This window comes from Pinus tabuliformis, chromosome 5_2, assembly GCF_031772625.1.
Source record: "Pinus tabuliformis cultivar Carrire ecotype Pingquan chromosome 5_2, CPIR1, whole genome shotgun sequence".
NCBI lineage: Eukaryota > Viridiplantae > Streptophyta > Pinopsida > Pinales > Pinaceae > Pinus > Pinus tabuliformis.
In genome coordinates, this window is record NC_142306.1 from 649363527 (window position 1) to 649383863 (window position 20337).

The 20337-nt window shown below is 39.8% G+C and overlaps 1 protein-coding gene across 2 annotated transcripts in view; it reads left to right on the forward strand.

The window, feature by feature from the left end:
* Positions 1 to 10551, forward strand: part of LOC149160716 (staphylococcal-like nuclease CAN2) — a 41790-nt gene extending 31239 nt beyond the window's left edge. Inside the window, exons 3-10 of one of the 2 annotated variants that reach the window (XM_089436779.1) lie at positions 8206 to 8320; positions 8414 to 8518; positions 8609 to 8796; positions 9258 to 9341; positions 9582 to 9632; positions 9756 to 9915; positions 10010 to 10078; positions 10200 to 10551. In XM_089436779.1, coding sequence (XP_089292905.1) covers positions 8206 to 8320; positions 8414 to 8518; positions 8609 to 8796; positions 9258 to 9341; positions 9582 to 9632; positions 9756 to 9915; positions 10010 to 10078; positions 10200 to 10322 — 895 coding nt within the window. In that variant the 3' untranslated portion in view covers positions 10323 to 10551. The remainder of the gene's footprint in view (positions 1 to 8205; positions 8321 to 8413; positions 8519 to 8608; positions 8797 to 9257; positions 9342 to 9581; positions 9633 to 9755; positions 9916 to 10009; positions 10079 to 10199) is intronic. The other variant, XM_089436780.1, reaches the window with a different exon arrangement.
* Positions 10552 to 20337: the final 9786 nt, after the last annotated feature.

Consider the following 20337-nt stretch of genomic DNA (forward strand, 5'->3'; position numbering starts at 1 on the left):
AGTGCAGGAGAAAAAATAGAAGGGTGAAATAAGAATATTCATAGACCTAAGGAAGTTGAACGATGCCTGTGTACACGATCCATTCCCAACACCATTCACATATGAAGTACTCGAGAATGTTGGTGGCCAGGAAGCATACTCGTTCACAGATGGGTTCTCGGGATACCATCAGATCAAGATCGTGCCAGAAGATCGGACCAAGACAACCTTCGCAACAGAATGGGGCTGCTTTCAGTACACCGTTATGCCCTTTGGATTGAAGAACACGCCAGCAATATTTTCGCACATAGTGGTGGCGGCGTTCAAAGAATACATCCACAAGTTCTTGGAGGTCTATCTGGATGATTGGACTATCTTTGGATTAGTTAAGCACCATGTAGCAAGCTTACGTTTGATGTTGGATACTTGCCGGCGACACCAAATTGCGTCGAACTTGAAGAAGTGCATTCCTCGTTCCCTTTGGAAACCTGCTGGGACATGTGGTCTGCAAACAAGGGCTGATGGTGGACCCTGCGAAGATTGTTGTTATCCTCAATTTGGAAGCACCGCGAAGTGTTAAACAATTGCGCGCTACCTTGGGACACACTGGATACTATAGGAACTTCATCAAAAGTTATGCCCAAATAATAGCGCTGATGGAAAATCTATTGAAAAAAGATGTTACATACTGCTGGAATGACGATTGCATGAAGAGTTTGGATGTCCTAAAGGGGAAACTGGCCTCCGCGCCAATCTTGGTCTTCCTGAAATGGGACGTGGAATTTCATGTGCATGTTGATGCGTTGTGTATCGCGTTGGGAGTTGTAGTCACACAGGAAGGCGCGAAGGGTGTGGATCACCCGATCGCGTTTACGAGTCGAAGATTGTCCAAAGTAGAAAAGAATTACTTGACTATTGAGCGCGAAGGGTTGGCAATGGTGTACGCGCTTCAGAAATACTGACACTATTTGCTTGGCAGACATTTCAAGATGTACACTGACCATTCCGTGTTGAAATACTTGGTGAACAAGCCTGTGTTGGGGGGCCGCATATGCAGATGGCTTTGTCTATTTCAGGAATATGATTTTGAGGTCATATTCAAGCCGGGACGCTTGAATGCAGGACCAGACCACTTGTCACTAATTGAGACGGGCGAGGAACCGACAAATCTGGAGGAGGGACTACTTGATGCACAGCGCTTTGCAGTACGCGTCGCGGATGGACACTTCGAAGATATAATCCATTTTCTAACAACAAGAACTGCGCCGAAGGAGTACTCAATCTAATAGAAGAAGGAATTGGTGGTGCACGCGGTGGATTTTTTTGTCATTGCGGGCACCTCTACAAGATGGGCAATGATGACATATTGCGAAGATACGTACCTGAATTTGAGCGAGGCCAGATCCTTGCAGAAGCACATGGGGGCCTGCAGGAGGACACTATGCAAGACGCGCGACAGCACAAAAGATTCTTCGCGCAGGGCTATGGTGGCCGACCCTGCACCAGGATTCGAAAGCACACTGTAAAGCCTGTAACATATGTTAGCGGACGTGAAAATCATCATGAAGGGACGAGATGCCACTAAATCCCCAAATGACACTGCAGCCCTTCGAGAAGTGGGCAATCGATTTTGTGGGCCCAATCAAACCTCAGGGAAAAATGGGTGCACGCTACATCATCACTGCGACGGAGTACCTGACACGATGGGTGGAAGCACAACCGGTCAAAGACTGCACGGCCACTATGACTGCAAAGTTTTTGTTCGAAAATGTGTTGACACGATTTGGCTGTCCAAAAATCTTAATGAGCGACCGTGGGACACATTTCTTGAATGAAACCATCAGCGCGCTCACAGAAGAGTTCCAAGTCTATCACCAGAAAAGTACACCATACCACCCACAGGCCAATGGAACAGTAGAAGCATTCAATAAAATACTAGAGACTGCACTGACCAAAGTATGTAACACGCAGCGGGATGACTGGGACCTGCGTGTACTTGCTGTGTTATGGGCATACAGGACAACATGCAAGAAATTGACAGGACAGACACCATTCCGATTGGTCTATGGTATAGAAGCAGTCATACCGATGGAATACATCGTCCCCAGTCTGCGAATAGCAGCACTCACAGGCATGACGGACCGCGAAGCTCTGGAAGAAAGTCTTGCGCAATTAGAAGAACTAGAGGAAGAACGATTTCTGGTAGGATTTCATCAGCAGGGACAAAAATAGCAGGAAAATTCAGAATGCACTGGCTGGGACCATATGTGGTAAAAGAGGTCACCGATGGAGGTGCAGTCTAGCTAGTCAAACTTAATGGCGAACCCTTCCTCGGCAAGGTCAACGACAGCCGCTTGAAACCCTACATGGATGGGCCAACTCAATGTTGCACGAAGCGGGAGCGAAGCGGAAGCGCGAAGCGGAAGCGCGGAGCGCGGAAGCGTCATTTTCCAAAAATCTAGGGAGCGAAGCGTCCGCGGAAGCGTCTGCTATATATATATATATTTTTATATTTTTTTGCATTTATACTCAAAACAAACATCCCAAATACCAAATTAATTGTAGAAGACATGAAAACATGCATATTTTTGCATAAATCAAGATAGATATGGCATCCATGATTCCATTGTAGTTACTAGTATGTACAACAATCATCTATATTCTAGCTATTACAAACATACATCAAATTTTGAAGCATATTATAAAACATAAAACATTTAAGCATATTATAAAACATAAAACATAGAGCATATTATGATTTATCTAGCAAGTGAGCAACTGTCAACATTTGTCATGTCCAAAATTCAAATAATAATGTTTACAAAATATGTCACTTGGTCACCGCCAAGCCAAAAAGGTTCAAAATTCAAATTCACAAGTCTACAAGTCTAATGAGTAATCTATGACAAAAAGAAGTAGATTGTGAATATATCTACTAATCTCTCCTCCTTCCACCACGAATAGAACGTGATGGCGGGCCTCCACGTGGTGGCAATGAAGAAGATGGTCCCTGTGTAAGTCGTGGCACTGGAACTGATGAAGAAGAACCTCCTCTAGTAGAAACCAAGGGACCAGATGGGGGTGGGGGTGGTGGCATATCAACACCCGTGTCATCATCCTAGAATCGCTCAAAAAATTCATGCAAAAAAAAAACACTAGTTAACAAAAAAATTAAAAACATGAATTCTTTATAAGGGAAAATTGGAAAATTCATACCACAATGGACATACCTGGATAAGAGAATCCTCTAATTGCTCTAGTCGCAACACTCCATCCTCCAAATTGGGCTCCTCTGGATTCTTGTCCCAAGTCAACAAGTCTTTATTAGACTTTGCATCTTCACAGTAATGGGACAACAATCGCAAGTTGTAATGAACATAAACCAAGCTCTCTGCCCGGTCTAAATTCAACCTGTTCCTTTTAACACTGTGGATGAAAGAATAAGAGCTCCAACACCTCTCTGCAGAAGAAGTGTTTACCACCTGTGATAGCACCCGCAATGCCAAACTCTGTAGAAGTGGAGTAGGCCCTCCATGCATGTTCCACCACTCAAGAGCAGAAAAATTCTCTCGATCTTGAATTGCATGCATGCTCGAAAATGGACCAGTGCTGCTCGTATAGTTGCTCACGTGTCTCCGTACCAATGCAGCCTCCTCCTCATCAGGGATTAATCTACTCAATGCAGCCATATATTTTTCGTGAACCTCTTTATCTTGGTGTGGTCTTCTCCTGACTCCCCCCCCAGGTGCTGGTTTTGAAAGCCATGATGGATGATAGTATTTAGGTGTCAAAACATATGCTAATGCATGCAATGGAACATTTAGGCTATCCCATCGTTTTACCACCTCTTCACGAATATAATTGTACAAGGTGGTATCTCTAGGCTCAACAATGTCTTTAATCTGCCCCAACATGCTATCCATTTGCTCATACACCTCCCCAATTACTGGTCGATCTGAATCTGCAAACTTGATCATGTAATAAATTGGTTTGGTGAATTGCAAAACATATTTAACCTGTGACCAAAAGTAACTGTCAAGAACAATGTCCTTGACTTCATTAGCACCATCTGTGTCATTGTTAATTTCATCCCATGTTTCAGCACACACCAGATTAGTTAAAGCTTGTCTCACCCTCACTAGCCGCCTAAAGGTGAGGTAATAACTAGCAAATCTTGTCTTTGCAATTTTAAGCAATTGCAACTTGGAGTAAGTGCCATAGAAGTAGTTTACCCTTGTATGCCCTGTGATGAATTTAATGAGCTGCTTCCCTTTCCTGTAAACCTCAGCAATCCACCCACAATCTTTGTGTTTCACAATATCATGCATCAAAAGGTTCAATGTGTGAACCAGGCACCCAGACCAAAAGATGTGTGGATGAGTACGCTCAATAATTTTTCCTGCTAACTTACAATTTGCTGCATTATCTGTGATCACTTGAATCACATTATTCGGACCAACATCTTTGATTGATTTCAATAGGAGATCTGCAATGTTTTGTGCAGTTGCACTGATGGAGGAGGAGTCATGAGATGCAATAAATACTGCACCACTAGAAGAAACACCAAGAACATTTATCAAATGTTGGTTTCTAATATTTGTCCACCCATCTGATACAATGGATACCCCATAATCCACCCACTCATGTGTAAAACGTGTCAAAGCTCTTTGAACCTTAGCTTTTTCTCTTTCTAATAACACTGTTCTAGCTTTCTCATAGTTGGGGGCCTTGTATCCTTTTGGGGCTTCATTGATGGCCTTTACCATGTCATGCCAATAGGGAGAGCGAAGCACATTGAATGGTACACCGCAAGCACAAAGAAAACGGACTATCTTTCCATCCACATCATCCCTCCCAGTAACATTAAGGAAATCCCCTATTGTTTTTCTACCTCCAGAGGTTGCAAAAGTACCATGAGGAGATGGGCAACTACCAAATTTAGAGGTTGCACTTGATTCAGAATGAGTTTTTTGTTTCTTGTTTTTTCCTTGTGCAGCCATCTCTAATTTGATGTATTTTTGTCTTTGTTCACTTGAAATGTTTGGGCAAATGGTTACCCCCACGGAACCCTTTCTTTCATCACTGTCTAGCACCCCACAAAGATGCCTCCTCAGACGGGTATATGAACCCGTATATGGTTTTCCTCCATGACAACCATGAGGGCACATCCATTTGTAAGATCCACCACCCTTTCCCCCTTCAAGTTTGGTCACAAAGGTCCACAAGGGATTTGATGTACCTTTCCCATCTTGTGCTTCAGTGTCCTCTTCAAGTTCATCCCCTTCCTCTTCAAACCCTTCCTCCTCATCATACATTGGGTCACTACTATTAGGACCAAGTTCATCCCCTTCCTCTTCCCCTCTATTCCTCACCCTTGCCATCATTAAAACCAAGAGTGGAATGATACATAGAAGCCAAAAGAACACCATCTTGGAATATGGATATAGGTGGTGGACAACCTGTAAATAAAGGAGCAAGTAGAAACAATGGGAAAGAGTAGGAGAGGGAGGAGAAAAATACAATTTTTTTTTCAAAAAAACAAGGGAGTTTGGGGTTTGAACTTACCTCTTTAGCTCTTGTAGATGAAGTCCTCCAAGCTCTTGCTCCAAGCTCCTCCTCCTTCTCCTAGCTCCTCCTTCTTCACTCCTCCAAGCTCTCCTCTCTTCTCCTCTCCTTTCCTCTCTTCTCTTCTCCTCTCCTCTCTTCTCTTCTCCAACTCTCATAAACTCAAAGTGAGAAAATGAGAAGAGAATGGGGGCTTTATTCTTTTCTAAAGTCACCCTAGACTCACCCTAAACCAACCTAACCCACCCCCTCATGCTAGTTAAGACTCAAGTTAAAACAAATTAAAAAAAAATCAAGTTAAAAAAATGATGCCGCGGGTTGCTTCCGGAATCGCCTGGGAACCGTGCGGGTGGCGTGCGGTTCCGGGCCGGAAGCTTGGCGCCACCCCGTGCCCGAACCGCCCTCGGATCCGCGGTTCCGGGGTGGCCGCAACCTATATGGCAGGAACCGCGTATAAAAGACGGAACCGCGCCCCCTCCTCCTCAGAATCGCGATTCCCAAATGGATTCCGGGACGGTTCGCTCCGAACCGCGGTTCCGGGTTTGGATCCTCCGGGGGGGGGGGGCGATTCCTGCAACACTCTGACTAATCGGCCAAAGTACAGTCTTCGCGACCCATGGAGCCGGACAAGGGCGCAGGACTATAAACACAAGCACTAGAAGCCGGCACCAATGAAGAGATACGAGTCAGATGTGAAGGATTCAGAAGAAAGAACAGAGCAGATCCAACGGACAGCAGAACAGTGCGCTGCGAACCTTCGCACAGCACAGGCACAGTTGGAGAGGCTCCGTGCCAAGATCGCTGCACCAACACAGTGACTCGGGACGAGTCACGATCATTGTGTTGGGGGCCTGTTGGGCATGGGATCCCCCACAGCATGTTTAGGGGCTCAAAGCCCAAGTTTTGGTCAATTGTATGACTCCGTGAATTGCGGGCGCGGAACGCGAGGTCTAGGATGAGTCATAGGGTTGTCCGCCTAAAATATTGTAAATTAAGGTAAAGTTGTGTCGGCCTACCCATGGTCCACGGACCATGGGATTGTATAAATAGAGCAAGGCTCTAAGTGTAAAGGGAGTCGAAGATAGATAGAATAGTGAAGGCATGGTTCAAGGTTAAGAGTGAGATCTGAAGTGTACTGGGTCATAGTAGTAGGAAGAGGCTCTGCAGCTGAGTGCGCAGAGGCCTAGTAGAGTCCGCAGCTGAGTGCGCGGACCCCTGCAGCTGAGTGCGTAGGGCGGAGTCGGGTCTGTACTTGGGATTGAAAGTTAATAAAGAGAAGTTTACTCTGTGCATCTGTTCTTGAATCTGTATTTTGATGTCATGCATTACTTTTACTCTGTTTAATTACCGCGTGCACTAGATAAATACTTGTATGAATGCTTTTATATGAAAATAATCTAAGTAATCAGCTAACATAGCCTAATTAAGGAGGACTTGGGTAAATAACATGGTTTGTGCTGCGGCTAGAACTGCGCGAAGACAGTATCGCAAGGCGCGGGGTGCCCGCCGGTGCGCATAGCACAGGAAGCGCGAAGGCTGGACCACGTACCAATCACCTCATATCAGACATCCCCAGGGTGTGGAAACCTGGTTCTAGCACCCTCCCATACTACTTCGGGTGAGACCTCAGTCCGCGCTCCACGGATTGTTGCCGAAAGGGCCAGTAGTACCAGGATTTGCTTGGCTAAATCACTTCTGAACTTGGGTCAGGCCCCACTAAGCCAACACCCCTTCCTACATAAACAAAGATGCCTATCATGTTCAGTGTGGCTCCAATGTGAAGAGTATGTATATCTTTCGTAAAACTGACATTTGTGACTGAAATTTGAATAGCCAAAAGAAATCTAACTGCAGAAACTTCCAGCAAGCAGTTCCATATCCTTGGTCTCACATGCCAATAGTAAGATTCACCATCCAAGAGTTTACTAGTTAAAGCGGTATTTTAAAACTTCAGTTCGTTAATCTCATAAGGAAACATCATGCATGCTCTTATCAGTGCTCCAAGTTGTCTAAATTCTCTAATATTTATCTATAAGTAGAAATCCATTTCAGAATACCACAACCAAGTATACTTCAGTAGACACATCTGTCATGGAAAAATTTAAGCTATGGCTAGATTGCCGGGTCAGATTCCTGTTATTGGCATTAGAATACTTGTTTTCTCCTTACAGATTAAGTTTGGCAGGATAAAACCTAGACTGGGAAAATTAAGGGTGTCATGTAGAGCTCAAATAAAATTTTGAATGACGAAAATTACTATACAGGGCAACATCATGTGATCTAATGGCGAAGCAGTTGGAAGCACTCAATATATATTAGAAGTCCATGAACTGTTATCAACTAGTGCCTAGATCTGCTAAGCTATTCTAGCTACTAGATGTAGGAAGCTACCCACTGGTGTCAAGCCATAAATAAATATCTCCATTAATAACGTTGATTGTGTTTATGAAAGGTAAACACTGATTATATTTAATTGCCTAGCATGCTCCCAACATTGAAGCCACCAGAAACAATATTGCTCATGGTATCTAACCAAATTACTATACCCACCATGCGGAATCTGAATCATGTCCTTTTGAGGTTTTTGCACTTTAAAGTTTGCCAAAATATAAGTTGCTTCATGGGATTTTGACTTATACTATTTCTTATTTATTTCTGGAGGTATGAGGAAATCTTAGCAGCATGGAAAGAAGCCAAACCAACCCCTAGTAATGCTGAAGAAGCAGCAATACTTATTGCAATAACATTGCAAGGACATCCTAAGGTCGATGTAGAGGTATATATCCTACAGTTTCAAGCCATTAGTCCTCATTTTCTTTATGTTCTCTTTCTCCAGTGTAAATTAAGCACAGATCCTAACATTTTGTAGGGCCTGTTATCATTTTATGGGCTTCCATACCCTACTGCGGTGCCAGAAAGGGTTGCACAGAAACGGCCAGACGATGTGCCGAAGTTTGAGCTGTATACTCTTCCAGTGAGATGTTAATACAGTCATTGTCAATTTATTAATGTTGCTCTTCCCTTTCCTATTATTTCCTTGTACACTTATAGTGAATCTGTACAGGTAAATGTCAAACATGTTGGAGATGGTGATGGCCTTACTGTATATGTGGATACACGGAATCCTAGAGAGTCAGCGGATGTCCCTATCTCGGTGCACGAGGCAACTATTCAAAGGCGCGAAGCTCGTGCAAGACGGGATTATGAGATAGCTGACGCATTAAAGAAATCCATTTTCAATGAAGGATATTGGTTTGTTTTTCCTCTGTTAGAAACTCACATATTTTACACTTGAAGTTTGAGTTGCTTCCATTATTCCACTTCCTGTTTTGTTCCGGATATTAATGTATATTTTTAGGAACTCCAATTACATTTAGAGAAGCCAGGTGCCTAACACACACCAGGTATATCCATTTCGAACTTTAAAGCTTTTCAATCAAATTCTCTTTGATACTTCTCAGTGTTTATTTTTTCTGTTGGCTGACTCATAAGGAGGTTTGAACTTAGAAACTCAAGGAACATAGCATTTTATTATCGAGCATTTCATTATCAAGGCATAAATCTAGAAAGACTATTCCAGGACTTATCTTTCTTATTAAAATGTAATTATTATATGATGGATCTATATTATAATTTAAACTTATTTAAATTCAGAGTAAAATAATTTGCAAACTTGGTTATCTAAATCTGCATTTTACATTTAATCTAGATAGGTCTGTCCACATTCGATACACTCAATGCACTGGGCACACTCGAAGAGTTATAAATCACCTTCACCTCCATCCAGGCTGTAGAATGTAAGTCACTTCTTTCTGTACTTGTAACCAGAGTAAAAAGAACCTTGCTTATCTTGGTGCAATCTTAATGGCAAATGTGGACACCATGATTAAAACGTGTCAACGAACATCACTGTTAAAATCTTTTAAAATTCTCTGAAAACGCCAAGAACAGAAGTCCAAGCTGAGAATTACATTGATTTTTAGCGACAAAAAACAATGCCACAGTGAGCTCAAATCTGTGTTTTTGTTTATTTACAGGATATTCGATGATGGAGATATACTTGCGCACATGTATCGAATTCGGCTAAGGTTGAAAATATAAGTAGAATTTCTGGGTTTTTTGTTTATAACTTTGCTGATGCAATGCTTTCAAAGATTAATAGATATGGTGGTGAAATTTTGAAGTCCTACAGAAACTGTTTAAAATTGCAGAGGAGTTGATGCACCAGAGCTCCAAATGCCTTACGGGGAGGAGGCAAAACAGGCATTGCGCAGCCTGGTACAGGGGGAACAATTGCGAGTCGTTGTCTATGGCAACGACCAACATGATCGGTTGGTGGGAGATATTTACAGCAAAGACGTTTTTATTCAGGTGAATTTCGGCATTACTATGGGCCAATAATTGGATTTCGGGAAAAGGCTTAAAATTTAATATATGCAGAACCATTTGCATTCGATCTTGTCAGGAAGTTCTTTTAAAGAAAGGATGTGCATGGCACTACAAAAAGTATGACCAGCGTCCAGAGTTTGCCATGGTAAGAATCTGTGATCTTGATCCTGGCCTATATCAATAGTAGGGAATCAGGATTGGTTAGCATTAATTAGCATCCCATTTCTAATTGAATAATGTTATGCATGAATTTTTGGATGACTCAGTGGGAGAAAGAGGCCCGTGCTGCCCGTGTTGGATTATGGGCTTCATCCAATCCTCAGGAACCTTGGGAGTGGAGGAAAATTCACAAAGAAATGCAATACAATTCAAGGAGGGGTAAACAATGAAGTTTTAAGGTTTCAATTTTTAGTGTTGCTTGTGGACAGTCTTAATAGGGCCGCTGTATTTTTACAGATAATTTATTTATGATCATTGACTTGTTTTTTCAAGTCCTTGAGTATTGGGAACGTTGGTATGGATTTCAACATTAACCAGAAATGAAAATGAATGATTATTGTGTGGATAATTTTTCTAAGGATAATTGTGCGGATATGTTATTTAAGGAAGTTTTGCTAAGGATAGATGTGCGGATATGTTATCTAAGGAAGTTTTGCTATTAGATGTTGGGTTAGTTTCTATCTTACATATGTTTATTGATGATGTGTTGTCTATTTTGTTTTTAAACTATTTGATCATGTTTAAAGGGTTAGTTTCCATCTCACAGATGTTATGTTTATTGATGATGTGTTGTCTCTTTTGTTTTTAATCTATCTGATCAGGTTTAAAGTTTAAATAGGAATTAGGTAAACTTCAATATATATTTAAGGTCTAAGATATATCTGAAATTTTGTTCTCAGCCCAATTTTTAAGTTATCTAGTGTGCTGCTGTGCAGCCAAAAATATGGTACTTTTTTATTTCCTCTAAAATATAAAAAATTATGTTTTTTTTTGGAAAATAAAACAAAAATTCTTCTCAGACTTGCATACTAATAAGATATCAATATAATTCTTTTTAATGGTTCTTTTAATGCTTTTAGAATTTAAGATGGATGATTCTTGCGAAGATTTGCATTCTATAAGACATCCATGTGATTTTTTCCCGCCCATTTTTTTCAAAATAGTTCTCTTAATACGTTTAGAATAAAATGAAATCAATTTAGTATTCAATCATTTCATGTGAATAAGTTCTTTAACATGATTTTAGTAAAGTGATTGGACAAAACTTGTATTCTTGATTTGATTAAAGACTTACCTTAAAATTAAAAGTGAATCAACCATTATTTAATCATTATAATTTGGCAAAACTTGTAGCCTTTGTTGAGAAATCTAGAGGCAACTAGATTAGATGATTTCTCTTACTTTGATAAATGCTTGTGATGTATTTTTATTTAACTTAGCTAGCCTCTTCTTTCTCTTGATTATATTTAGTGTTCTTATCATCAAATAACTACCAAAACAATGAAACAAGAGGACACAAGATATAGGCGATCAATCAGGGCCAAAACATCTCCACTTGAGAGGAAAACCCACAAGAATTCTTCTCTTCTTATAGAATCTTCAAATGACGAATTCCAAGACCTAAGACCCTTCCAAGACCAAGTCAACCTTTCTTCTCGATGAACTTTCTTTCCAGCAATTTCGATCCTAGCAACTTCGACCCCAACTGTTTCTTTTGCAACTTCAACCCAGCAGTTTTTGCAACTTCCACCCAACAGTTTCTTTTGCAACTTCGATCCCAACAACTATTTAGCACTTTGACTTGCCCAACAACTTTCCATCACTTTGACTTGCCCAACAACTTTCTAGCTCTTCGACTTTCTCAACAACTTTCCAACACTTCGATTTGCCCAACAACTTTCCAACATTTCGACTTGCCCAACAACTTTAGAAACCCTAACACAAGAGAGAGAGAAGCCCAAAAACTTCGATCTTGCTTTTCTTCTTCTTTTTCATCCTTTTCTAGCTTCTTCCTTGAGGAGATCGAATTTGCTTGTTTGTGTCCAAATGAGGTCGAGTTCCTTCTTATTTATAGGCTTTTTAGGGGTACAAATTGTTTCCTTGAGGCCGACTTGCTTGAGGCTCCATGACAAGGTCTTGGAGGATCTTTGACTCTAATTTGACTCAAATAATTTTTTCTTTACAATATGTAACATGCCCGAAAGGGTCTTTCATACATGACAAGAAATCTTGTGACTTATTGACTCAAAGACAAAACCTAGAAGCACTCAATGGGTGTAGATTTTCCTGTAGATTCACAAGCTCATGGAATGTGCTAAAGCAAGAGACAAGAATCTACCTCTACTCTTTACAATGGAAGAACATAAAGATCGAGAAAAGTAATAATCGACAAGAGGAAGAGAATCAAATACACATAACACAATAAATATCCAGGGAAAGCCACAACTCAAAACCCCACTATTTGTATTGCATATATCGGAAAATCAAGATGAGATTACAATGCTTGTTCTCACAAGAACAATCCCAACACTCAGTAAAATCAATCTCCAACTCACAAGCAAGCACTAGGCCAACACTTAGCCAATTCACCAGCTCTCCAAGTCCCTATTTCCTTGCACAATTCCTATGGCTGATTAACCCATCTTAAAGGGAAATCAGTGCACTCAAAACTGCACAATCCCTTCAAGGATCAATTCCTGATTGCATGCACTATCAGTGCAACTCAGAAAAATCTAAAACAAATAGTACATTGTCCTTGCACTCTAGTCTCAACTGGGTCTTTCTTAGAATTGACATGCGTGAGTTTTTGATGAGGGAATCTACAGTGAACTGGAGTAGTACTAGTTGAGTGCACTAATCCATCAATTCACTGTTAACTTCCTCAAACAATTTGGAACTAATTTAACTGGAGATAACTCAGTAAACTGAGTTAACTAATTACAACTTATACTTAACTCATCCTGAACCCCTATAATATAGGGATAACATATACATGACTTCAAAAAGACTTCCAACTCGAAATTTCGAAGCTAATTAAGTTTAATAAACTTAATTAACTATTTACAAGTTGCAATGAGAATAGAATTCGATTTTAATTCACAGTTTAACTCGAGGACGAATTAAACTAGAATTTCTTGTTGCCATTTTTCAACAATGGGTGTTTGACCAAAAACAAATTTCCCTTGAGCATGAAATCAATGCCTCAAGAATGGTAATAATAAGTTTATTTCTCTTTACAATAAATGCATAAAATCATGATTACATGTCATTATGAAGATCGAACCTAGTTACATATTTCAACACTCCCTCTTAACTAGGGAGGTATTTATAATCCATATCAGGTACGTGGATATTCTCAATCTGAAAAATGCTCGTAAGAAGACTCTAATTGGTAAGCCACCTCTTTGCATCATACCAACCAACATTGTCACATAGCAAGGCCTTGACTAACAACTATATCTCTCCACAAGATCATAGCACAATGCTGGTGAGACCAATGACTGATAGACACCATCATCATTGTTTCTCAAGGCACATACCCCACCCGAGTGTTCACGGGGTATGTCCTTTTAGGACAATTCCTATCTTGGAATGATACATCCTCAAGGAATTTCCTCTTAGACTACTCTTATCTTGGATGCCCTACCTTATCCTTAAAGAGTATCAGATTCCAGATACTTACCTAATCATCCATTCTTTCTTCACGGAGTGAAGACAAGAAAGATGTGTCTATCTCTTCCTCTCAACTAGGGAAGATATGCTCATTCCTATAAAGGAATTTACCAAAGCTCCCTTTTATCCAAGGACTTGTCCAAGCTCCCTCTTAACTAGGGACTTGTTTCCAGCAACTCTCTGCTTTTTGGTGGAGATCATGGTACCTTTAGTTGCTTGTAGAGCTCCTCCTTTTGATGTCATGAATTTCATTTTCATTATTATGGAGCCTTCATCTTCTATTTCTTCTTCGTAGGGCATCGACCATCCATCACTTTCCTTCAACAAACCATAGGATTGAACCAATAGTCATGTCATCCTTCTTTTCATCGGAAAGTGATCTTCTAATCCACATCTGACTTTTCTTCATACAACTACCTCTTCCAAGTCATGCTTCCTTCAGGATCTTCCATCCAACCATATGTGTGCTAGTTGTAGGTGATGTTGAGAAATCAATGCTAGTAGTAATTAGGGTTTGATTCCTCTTCTTTGATAATTACTTGTGAGTTATGCTGGCTTCTTTTACTTTATTATATTATGTTTCATCAAGAAATTACCAATATATGTGTATATGAAGATGACAAGAACAAGAGACACAAGATGTAGGTGGACAACTAGGAAAAAAACCCCTATGAGGGGAAAACCCAGTCAGAACTCTTCCTTTAGTGGATTCAAAGACAAGATGAGATAGTCCAAGACTCTTTTAACCTAGATACAAACTTCTCCCAATCACCAAGACAACCCTTCCTTCTTCTCCAAGTGAAGTTCTCCCAGAAACAATTTTGACCTAAAATTTTGATCTGGTAGCAGTAGAATTTCGGCCTCCCCAACAACAGAACTTTGACCCCAACAATAGCCCAGTAACTTCGCACGTGTGAGAGAAAGATATCCCAAAAACTTCGACTTTTTCTTCCTCTACAATCTTCTTCCTTCTCTTGGAATTTCGCACTTTCTACTGCCTCTCTTTCTTGTGTATCGAACTTGTTGAGTGAATGAGCAAATTGATCGAGTTGTCTATCTATATATAACCTCTTTTGTTGGTCGAATTTTCCTAATGTAAGTTGATTTCATCATCATAGAGCTGACTTGGTGTGGAGGTGCCAAATGACCTATTTGACTAAAAAAAAACTTTTTACATGATACAAAATCCCAAGAAGGGTCTAATAAAATTGATAATGACTTTATTGACTCAATATAAAACTTAGAAGCCTACAACGGAGGCTTTGACCTATAAACATGATGACCCAAGTATGAAACCCATGCTTTAATAAGTCATAATAAAATTTCTTTTGATAAATAAATTACATTTTACAATTATGAAGACCAAACCTAGTTACATTCTTCATCAGGTGAAATCTACAACTCGTTTTCAGTAGCCCTGTATCAACCCATCCAAATGTTGTTCAAAAATAAAAAATGAACATCAAATCAAAGTAACCTTTTGTGATAGTCTTTCATCATGATATCTGCCTCTTGTAACATCAACAACCTGCACATTCATAAACACATCTCCAAGATTTTCAATGTCAAGGGTCTCCTTTCTTTACAGACCTTATTAGGACCTTTATACCTTCTCTTATGGAGATGTCATAGCCAATTATCCAAGTAATCAGATATTGATTTCCTTTTCTTATAGTTGCATCTTTCACGATCTCTTCTTCTTTTTGTCACATATTGCTCTTTGTCAACCACCTTGATCTGGATTTGATCATTATATTGTTTTTCATCCATCTCGGTGCATTTGGAGTAGAAAAAATGATGGAATAAGCTCACGGGACTGTTTTTACTGGCGGGACCCAGTTTGGCAAAACAGGGTCTAAAGCTTTCTGGGAGCGTTTTAAGGCATCAAACGAAGTTTTTTGGGGGTAAAATTTTTCTATTTTATCACAACACCATTTCATGTTATTCTACACACAAAGATCTTTCCAACGACACGAGAAGCGCGTCAATCAGAGTTTGTATGCGAAAGTTATGCCACTCAAAAGTTGACCTTCATGTTTTCACACCTATAGTTTGGGAGGATGCCGCGTCAGTCCCCTTTATTCATTGAAAGGGGCTAGCCACATGATTATGATGTAAAAGACTCTAGAAGAGTTTATATTGTAACTCTAGTTAGAGTTGATGTAGTCAAAATTAACCACTAGTAGGTTATCGGGTTGTGTTATAAGCGGGGCACTAGAAGGAAGAGGCATTCCATTCTTTCGAGAGCATTTTGTTCCATAGTTGAGCAAAGATAGCCAGGAGAGATAGGGGGTAGAACACACACACAAAGGATTTGTGCATTGTAGCATCCCACAGGCCACAAGCATTACTTCTTTGTACATACAACCATATTTACAGACAAAGAAAGAGAGCGAATCAACCTCACTTTCTAGCTGAGTTTTTCTCCTGAAAGGGTTTCCTAGAGAGCATATCGTGTGTCTTATGTGTGTGTGTGAGCTTATTTTGTCGTTCTCTACTTTTCTGCATAATTTCTATTCGCATGCATGCACTAATTTCAATTAAGCTTATAGATATTAAAGTTTAATGAATATGTAATAATTGTAGAACTTCATATTTTTAATATAATATTGTCATATCTATTGTGACGAACTGTGTAGTGGAATATCCACGACAGTTTACGAATCACACATCATATTCCATATGAGGACATATTATGTTGATTTCACCTTGCCAATATGTAAACCATCCTTCATGCATCTTTCCAAAGGAAGAGATCCTTTTTCTTTGATCATGCTCAAGAGGTAGAACATTCACCCTTGTTATCTGCAACTATATGATGACATGACTTAAATCTATATACATATACATACCTCTTTTCTTCTTTTGTTCATCTAGAATTCCTTCGGCAACTTCATTTCCTTAATTGAAAGTGCTTCAACCATCTTGACATGTTGCACTCCTTTGTGATCATACCATCATCCTTCTAAACAATGGATTCCACAAAAGGTGAAATGATTAGCGAAACACTTGCTTCTTCCAAGAGAGGTGACCCTTCTAATGAAGATTCCAACGCAAGATCTTGATTATCCTCATCCTGCAAATGCTCCTAATGATGATGATGTATGATGAAATCTATGCTAGATGACTTTCTTCTACCCATAACTACTACTTATGCTTTCAGTGAGGTTACCAAGAGCTACTTCCTTTCTATTGTTCGCGTAGACTTCTAATTCAATTATCCTTTCAAGCTTCCGTAATGATGTCATGAGCTCTTGCTTCAATCGTATGATGCCATCTCCTAATATGATGCATCCTGTCATACTTGCAATGCTTCTTATCCTGATAGCAATCTTTGACCGTGGTAGAGGTCTTTTCACCTCCTTCTTCTTGTTACAGAAACCTTAATAGTGAAAATCTATCCCTTCTTTCTTGGATTTCTTCTCATTAGGTTCTTCTATTTCTTTGGTGATATGGGCTTCAATTCTTTTTTTCCTTTTATTGTTGTCCTTCTTGAATTTAGGACAATTTCTCTTGTAGTGCCCATATTCTTGACAACCATAACATTGGACCTTTGACATATCGATCTTCTTCTTTTTCTCATACTTTCCTTTTCTTTTAGCCATGGCAGCAAACGCTTGAACTTGTTCGCTTGGTTCTACCTCACTTTTTTCCTTTAACCTGGTTTTTTCAATCTTACATAATGACCAAAGTTCACTGAATGGGGTGGCTTCCTTCTTTCGATAGATGTTTGATACAAAGTTGCCCCATTCATCAGGTAGTGCAATGAGCACCACGATGGTCATTTTTTTATCGAATATTTTTTCTCCCAATTCTTGTAGCTGGTCTCTTATTTCTGACACCCTCATAAGATATGAGGCTATCCCTTCTTCTTTGGATATCTTCATCTTATATAGTTAGGTTCTCAAAGACATGACTTCTCCAGCGATGCTTATGGAGAAAAATTCTACTAACTTCTCATAGATTTCTTTTGATGTCTCCAACTTTGATACATAAGGTATGAGGGGATCCTTGATGGATTCTATAAGGATCCTTTGAGCCTTTACTTCCCCTTTCATATACTCTGCTAAAGCTTGAGCTTCTTCCTTTGGAGGTTAAGTGATTGAACCCTTAACATGTCCAACGACTTCATTTTCTATGAGGATCAAATTTGTCCTCTTCTTCCATGCAAGAAAGTTTGATGACCCAACCAATTTGTTCCTCTCCTTGCAAAATGAAGTCATTTTGCTGGATCCAGACATACGTATAAAGATACATACTTGTCAAGTGAAGATACTCCTTGATGCCTTTCTTGATGATGTTGATAATAAAAGATGTCTTCCTTCAAGTATGCTTTAATAGTGATCATTGACTCAATGTTACGAATAAAATATATATAATTAATATAAATATAAATAATTATAATAATGATTAGTTAATTATAATTAGTTAAACAAAGAGGCGTGTTTAAGGAGACATGATCGCTTGTGAAAGGGTGCTTACCTGGCTCTATATATAGGACCCTCACTCTCAATTGTATCATCATCATTCTTATTCATACATTTAAATATATATTCTTGTGTCCTTCACTGGAGATCTTTATATTCCAAGTTTTCTGAAGTATTTGACTTAAGGTATGAACTTTGTTCATTCCATTTGGTATCAAAGTCATTCGATCCTCTGGTCACTCAACCGCTGCACAAGAGCCTCATTCTCCGATTCAGGTCTTTGGCCATCGAAATTCGTCAACTTCGTTGTCGTTGAAGCGTGTCGCTACAAGTTTTGGAGTTTCTCCATTTTTGCCAATTGACCCTTGGCCATTAAAAAAAATAAATTGAAAAAAAAATAAATTAAAGTTAAAAATAAATAAATAAATTTTATATATATATATATATATATATATATATATATACAAAAAAAACACATAAATTATATAAAAAAATAATATAATGAGAAAAATAGAAAAACAAATCATATATCAAATAAAAATAAACATTAAACATTATTCTACGGTCATCGTCCACTTCTGTCCACCGTAAAACGTTGTAGCTATCAAACAGTCCCACGCAACTGCAAGTCCCACAATGTTGTCGATAGGTTGACGTTGTCGCTGACTTGTGAAACCCTGCCCTTGTCATTGTTGCAGACCGCCATCACCAGAGTGAATGCCGCCACAACATAGTTGCAGCAACTCGACGGCATATAGATGTTGCCGACCATCCCTGGTCGAGAGCCGACATACATTAACTATCATCGTTGCCTCCCAGTTACTACATTTGCTGCACAGAATCAACAATATCCACAAACAATACACAGCCAAGCGCAGACACAACTCTGAAGTCGGGTGAACAAATTGACAAAACACGTCAATAAGCTAACAATTTGTACAACCTCTGCGTTAGTTGCCAGCATGAGTTTCTTCGTACAACCTATACACTGCAAATATTATTTAAAAAAAAAAGAAGCAAAAATAAAAACAAAAACAAAAACAAAAAACTCCAATCTGAATGGTCGCCCCTATACAACATATCGATTGGTCAAAATCCAAATTTATTAATAAGTCATTGAGCTATATGGTGAACATATTCTCAAAATAAAATAAAATAAAAAATAGTTTTTGGAATTATAGAAATATTAAAGGGCTAAGTGTAGAAAGTCAAATAAAAGTATCCCATGCCCATTTAAAGAAAAACAATTAGTAAAGATTCATTTCTCAGCTTTGGAGGAATAAGGATTATAATATATATATATATATATAAAGTCAACTGAAACAATATTTAAATTGTCTTTTTGAAATACATAAGGAGTTATAAGGTTCAAACACCTTTTAGAAAGGGATTTAAATGCCAAGCTATACCCTTTTTCCGGGGAAAATAGAGTTCGTAATTTCTATTAAAAAGAAAATAGAGATTACATGTTGTAGATGCCAAAGCATATGCAGTACTGTGGTAAAAAACCACTTACAATAACCAATACTTCTGGGAAGTATGCTGATACAGCCCTCAGACAGGGCCTCCAAAAACAGGGTCAGAAAGAGGGTATGTAAACCCCAACAGGGGTGAAACCCTACCCATACAAGCTAAATAACAGAAAGTATAAACAGTAAATATACGAAGCTCCTATGAAATGAGCAGAAATAGTTCGAAACGACAGCCAAAAACAGAGGAGAGAGGCACGAAATGGTTGAGAGCAGCCGAGGAAGCCACAACTCCTCCATCCCCTCGACTCTCCACCTACATCCTCAGAACCCAGTGGAAGTAAACCACCCAAAATCCATAGAAGTCAGAAGAGAAGCTGTCCAGCAGCAACCATAGAAAAGCGGCACGAATCGATTCAGATCCCTCAACACTCGCCTTGGCTGCTTTGGTAGCGTGCAAAAAACCAAAAAAAACCCACGCATCAGCAAGGGAGTCTCCCGATCAGAGCCGAGGCGGGCCGGTTCCGGGGGCAGAGGCGGCTAGGCCAGCCACCTCGCCCCCATGAAAAAAACAGGAGGTCCGAAACCCCAGTCCCCGTTCAGCAGGACAGCACAGTGTAGGGCCAAAAACCTAGTTGAAGCCGGCAAGACCGAGGGTCTGGAGGTGCAGAAAGCCGCCGATGAACCAGAGAAAAGACTCCGCCGCCGCGCTGCTTAATACACTAAGAAAAACTCCGGAACACCGCCGATGATGGGCAGAGGTTCGTGCAGACAGCCGCCCCGGGAATACCAGTCGAGGCACGAGTCCCGCAGAGGAAGTTGAAGTTAGACACAGC